This window comes from Condylura cristata, unplaced genomic scaffold (genome assembly GCF_000260355.1).
Source record: "Condylura cristata isolate star-nosed mole 26May11 unplaced genomic scaffold, ConCri1.0 scaffold00024, whole genome shotgun sequence".
NCBI lineage: Eukaryota > Metazoa > Chordata > Mammalia > Eulipotyphla > Talpidae > Condylura > Condylura cristata.
The window spans coordinates 30,976,456-30,982,165 of NW_004567125.1; the positions used below are offsets into that span (position 1 = coordinate 30,976,456).

Here is a 5,710-nt window from a genome sequence, read left to right on the forward strand (position 1 = left end):
GGCAGACCTCTCCTGACCCACCCGCCGCTCCCCTCAGCAGTGTACTTCGTCGATTTGCCTGTTCTGCTCCCCACTCTGTCTCTGGTGAAGCCTCTCACCACCCCTGCACCTCTGATCTGTACCCCAGTTCTGTATGTCTACATAAATAAATTTAAAAAAAGAAAAGAAAAAGAAAAAAGATGAGAGCCCAGAACATGTTCTGGAGGGTAGCTATGCTCACTGCTTACCACCAACACCTCAACCAGAACATGCTCTGGGGGCTCTAGTCTGCAAGAAAGACCTGAGGTTCAGACACTTCCATTGAGCTGCTGCTTGACTTTGCCTAAGATACTCGTCTCTGAGCTGCCGTTTGTACAGTCATAGTTTTTATGTGAAGGTGATATTTCCTGTGGCGCAAGATCATGGTGAGGGTTCGCGTTCTTGCTTGACCAGCCATCATTTTCCCTGGGACCTCAGTTTCCCCACCTCCTAGAGGCATAAACTCTGCTTTCTCTTTGCTCTCTCAGGAGACCCTCGCAGACTTGACGCTGCAGCTGCAGCTGGTGCGGCGTGAGAAGAGGGGCCTGGAGCTCCGGGAGGCTGCCCTCAGAGCCCAGGGGCCTGCCCACATGCTTCTGCTGGAGCAGCTGCGGTGGGAGCTGGCGCAGCTTCAGACTGGGGGGGCCAATAGCAGTGGTGGAGACAGCAGTGGAGGAGGGAGCAGCAGAGATGAGGAGGACTGGTCCCAGGTGGGCTGCGCCGCTGGAGACAGGGCCAGGGCGCGGCTGACTGTAAGATCCTGGTACTTAGCGCCTCTGAGCTTTGGGTTCCATTTCTACACAGAAGGAGCTGCATAATCACATTGCGTATCAGAGCTCACATTTGTACTTTGGGGGTTCTTTCTTTGGGAGCCCAGTGAGCCCCAGAGCGGTTGGTATCTTTCACTCAAATCTGTATGTCCTCCCTCCCAGCCATGGGCCTGTTCGTACTCTCTCTGTTCCATATGCTAACAGCCTCCTCCTATACTTCATTATTTCCTAAATTTTGGTCCTCCCTGGGTTTTCTTTTTGTCCCTTCCTGTCTAAGTGTATTTATTTATTTTTAAAGATTTATTTATTTATTTATACATACAAGAACTAGGGTATAGGCCAGAGGTGTGGGGGTGGGGAGTGGTGAGAGGATTCACCAAAGACTGAGTGGGGGGCCCTCCCTGGTGGCACAGTGGGTTAAAGCACAGCACTGAGAAGCTAGCTGCAGCCGCTTCAGCAAGAGTTCGATCCCCAGCCAGGGAGGTGACCCACATGGCACAGCAGACCTCTCCTGTCTCACCTGCTGCTCCCCTCAGCAGTGTACTTCATAGATCCGCCTGTTCTGCTCCCCACTCTCTCTGGGGAATCCTCTCACCGCCCCTGCATCTCTAGCCTGTACCCCAGTTCTGTATGCATAAATAAATAAATCTTTAAAAAAAGACCGAGTGGGGAGCAGAACAGGACCATTTTCAGATGTAACCCTGTCATTTACTTCCTTGTCAGGGAGTAATTTGACCTCATTGTGGTATCTCACCACACTGCAGGCTTGGCGAGGGCCGAGGCAATTTCAGCGTCCAGTGTGGTTGGCTGAGCACATAGCCTAGGTCAATGTCTCTTTCCTTCCTTATGCTTCCCACAGGGTCCTCCTGCTGTCTCTGGTGGCAGCAGGGGCTCTGGTGGTGGCCAGGTGAGCAAAGTGAAGGAACAAGAGGAGCTCGCCCAGGAGCTGTCGGCATCTCTCACCCGGTGTGTGCTTAGACCTCAGGTCGGGGTTGGATGACTTGGGGTGGGGGATATATGTGAGTCTGTGGGGTTCTATTCCACATGGGAGGACTGGGTATACACCTGAGTGCAGATGTGTTTACACAGGAACACCCAGGGTACGTGGGTAGAAAGAGGGCAGGCAGACTGGCTGTGGTTCTGAGCCCCTGTACCCCATCCCTGCATTAGGGCTCGGAGTCTGTGGCAGCAGCTGCAGTCTCTTCGGGAAGAGCTGGAAAAGGTGGCTCAGAAGGGGCGAACTAAACGTGCTCAGAGTGCTGAGTTGAACAGTGACTTGTGCAAGGCTCACAGGTGGGTCCCCTCCCTTGTACCTCTGCTGGTGACTACAGAAACAACCTGGCATTCTTTGGGCTGCAGATTCCCCCTGTAAGGTGGGCAATGGTTTAATCTGTCCCACCCCCTCACCTCCTGAGCCCCCCCTTCTGTGATCCCCAGTTCCTGGTGGTGGGACTCTAGGAAGACCCAGTTTCACATAGCTCCTGTCTGGGGCTAGGAGTACATAGCTCCTGTGGGTGGGATGGGGAACTGTTTGCTGGCTAAGCCCCCTACCTCCTCCAGCTCCTTGGTCCTGGCCTTCCGGGGAGCACATCGCAAGCAGGAGGAACAACGCAGGAAGCTGGAGCAGCAGGTGGCGCTAATGGAGGCCCAACAGGCAGAGGAGCTGGCAGGCTTAGAAGCGATTGCAAGGGCCCTGGGGAAGCCCAGGTCACCCCCCCTTCCTCCCCAGTCAGGGGAGACCTTCCTGTAGGTCCTGTGCCTGGCCATGTCAGAACATGCTACACAGTTGTGGCAGGCCATGTCATAAACTACCCTGGAGTGATGCTGTGTCATGTGGTGTGACTTTGCGTGTTTAGGCATGTTTGACATGATGGGACTGAGATACCCGAGTGTCTGATGGGAGGTGACCAGGCACTGGAGATGGATCCAGAGTCTCTGACCTGGCACTGTGTGGCTTGTGAAGGTGGACATGCCAGAGGCAGTCTGGCCTTTGAGGGCAGTATCTGGGGTGTTGGAGAGATTCAGGGGTCAGTGAGGTGACACAGCCAGAGCTGAAGTCCCAGCTCTCATCTGTCTCCATACCCCTGGGAGAGGCCCGTGGGAACAGGCCCTCTTTCCCCACTGACCACCTTCCCAGGAAGATGCTGGCTTTGTCTTGATAGGTGCTTCCAAAAGGAAGATGCCGCATCCCAGAAGGCAGACAGACCAGAACCGCTTGGGGTATAGAGCTTTCACTGAAGAGTTCACGCCAGGGGGAGCCTAGGCAGCGGCTTTAGAACTTGCACTGGAAGGATGAGTAGCTTCGATGAAGTCTTCTGGTGGGTGGCCTCTGGGAACTTGCAAGCGGGAACTCAGGAGTGGGCAATGAGCTCCCCAGGAGGAAAGGCTCAGGCTTTCACCTGGGGGAGGTGTTAGTTTCAGATTAATAGCAGGCAACTGATTAGCATTATATTTGAATCCACTGCACCTTCCAGCTCTCTACTGGGGTTCAGACAGATCTAAAAGTTGGGGGCGGGGAGGGGGTTAAGTCTGGGAGCCACCCAGCAGAGCCAGGATTAGTAGGCTGCTGTCCCCTCTTCAGCAGTAGCTGAAACCAAAGATGGGGATTAGAAAGTTTTTTGTCCCAGCCTGGTGGTGGGGAGGGGGGTTTTCCTGGCTGCACCTGTGCAGGTGTGTGCGGAGCAGCCAGGGAGGGTAAGGTGAGTTGCCAATCAGCGACCTGGCCTTTCTGACCAAAGGGTTCCGTAGGTGGGCAAGTGCTAGTGCTGGGACCCCCCACCCATTGCACTGTCTTTGGATGGTGGCAGACTTTGAATAAAGCAGGGAAACTGAGGTGGGCAAGGTCACCCCTAGTAGTGGGATAGTGCCTTCAGAAGAAGGGTCCTTATGCTGTCTAGTCTGTTTTCCAGCCCAAGAATGACCTTAGCCCTCAGTCCTCAGGTTGCCTGTGCCGGAGCCCTTGTCAAAGGGAGACAAGGTCACCTGTTGTTGGAGGGCAGGGGAAGGAGTTGGCCCCAGATGAGGGGGTGTGAGGCTGAATTTGCTGCTTGAGCAGGGGTGGCGGGGGTGGTGGAGGGGGAGGGCAGGGGCAGTTTCCCAGGCCGAGTTTTTCAGGGCCTGACGTTCCCACGGGTGCCCCCGCGGCAGATGGGCTCTGGTCTCTTTGTCCCTGGCCCGGGGCTGCTGCAAGGTCAAATGTCACCGCGGGGCCGCGGGCAGGGGTCAGGGGGCTGAGGCCAGGCCTCTGTCTGTCCCCCCCCCCACCAGGGCCCCGAGGGGTGCGGATAGGGAGGGCCATGACCAAGGCACAGAGGGGGTGGACCCACTTGAGGTTCTGGGATCCCCTGGTCTTCAACCTGATCCCACACCTTCACTTCTGAGCACCCCTTCCCAGAATCCTGACCCTCAAACCTCAGTCCCAGACTCCTCCCCACAGATTGCTTCTAGTCCTTTCTTCCCTCTAAGGAATCCCTTTTAGATTCCTTCTCAAAGAGACCCCTTCCCCTGGATCCTAGAATGTCCAGGTTAGGGACCTAAAATCCCCCCCTGTCCCAAATAACCAGACAGTGCCCCCGGCACAACCCAGGGGGTTCCAAAATGAAACAACTTCTCTAACCACCCTGTCCCCCCTTTCCCAGCAGGATTTACAGGGCTGAAATCAAATTTAGCAAACCTTTGGCAAGTCCTTGCTCATGTCTAACACTAGCCCTTCCTGCTTTCTGTACTTTTAAGCCCTTGCGTGCAGAAGGGCCCAAGGCCTAGGGCCCAGAATGTATTGTGTCAGGCTTTCTGGGAATCCTGGTGGCCTCTGGAGTGTCACATGATCTCTGAGCAGCTGAGGTCTGGGCTCCCCTGGTCTTCAACAGGGTGCCCCCTCAGATGCATCTGGGGTAGGGGGTGCCTTTATTCCAGATCCTTTCCTCAGAGAGGCGGCCATAGTAGCCAGCAGAGGGCAGAGGGCAGAGCCTGCAAGCCTCAGGAGCCCAGACACGTGCCCTGGTGTCCAGGGTGTCCTGTTCTGGGCCCAGGGTAGGACGGGTGATAAGACTGGGTCACTGGACCTAAGGGACTCCAAGGTGAAAGGTCACTGCAAAGGGTTTTTCCAGCCTGTTAAACGTTAATAGGCCCTGAGCCAGAGGCTCCAGCTTCTCCTGCCCTGGGCGACCTGAGGTATATAAAGGGTGCTTAATAAATGCTAGCCGCCCCAGCCCAGAGTGGGCGGGGAGGGGGGCAATGGCGACAGTTGGGAAGCCCCAAGGAACCTGGAAGAAAACATCTGCGGTCCAGCCGGCTGCTTGGCCAAGCCCTTTCTGAAAAGGACCGAGAGAAAAAGAAATTAAAGGGACAGAGGCAGCAGTGGGGACATTCTTGGCGCCTGCAGGCTTGCAGGACTGGTGGGCGCCCTGCCCCCAGGGACTTGAAATTCTGGCTAGGGGCCCCCTGACCTCTAGCCCCGCCGCCGGTGGCAGACCACAACATCCCTTCCCCCTGGAGAATCTCAGTACCAGGTGTTAGCCCAAGCGGAGAAAGGGTGGGGTGGGGGTCAGCCGTAGCGACTTTCTGGAAGAGGAAGCAAACACAATCCATCAAGCAACTGTGCAAAGAAATGCCCTAGGGTGCGAGCGTGTATTGCGCAGGGGCGTGCCCCCCGGGTGCACTGGTCCCCCATTAATGCTTCTGCCGGGAATGCAGGGGGGGTGTGTGTGGGGGGTGGCGAGGGGCACCTCGAGGGCGGTCGAGCGACGCAACGTCCAAGGCCGGAGGTGGAAGGGAGGGCCTTGGAGAGACATCTTGGCTGGGCTGCGGAAGGGCAGAGGGCAGCAGCCGCGCTGGCTTTCGCCACCGCCCAGCAGGGGTTAAGGCTAGAGCCCAGCGAGGGGCGGGGGGTGGTGGGGAAGGAGAGGGAAGGGAAAGGGGGAGGG

At 56.5% G+C, this 5,710-nt stretch overlaps 1 protein-coding gene across 2 annotated transcripts in view; it reads left to right on the forward strand.

Moving 5' to 3' along the window:
• The window catches only part of USHBP1 (Usher syndrome 1C binding protein 1), a 9,204-nt gene extending 6,601 nt beyond the window's left edge, over positions 1-2,603 (forward strand). For both annotated transcript variants that reach the window (XM_012728855.1, XM_004688638.2), the window contains exons 10-13: positions 507-728; positions 1,648-1,754; positions 1,959-2,081; positions 2,349-2,603. In XM_012728855.1, the coding sequence (XP_012584309.1) occupies positions 507-728; positions 1,648-1,754; positions 1,959-2,081; positions 2,349-2,538 (642 nt within the window). In that variant the 3' untranslated portion in view covers positions 2,539-2,603. The remainder of the gene's footprint in view (positions 1-506; positions 729-1,647; positions 1,755-1,958; positions 2,082-2,348) is intronic.
• Positions 2,604-5,710: the final 3,107 nt, after the last annotated feature.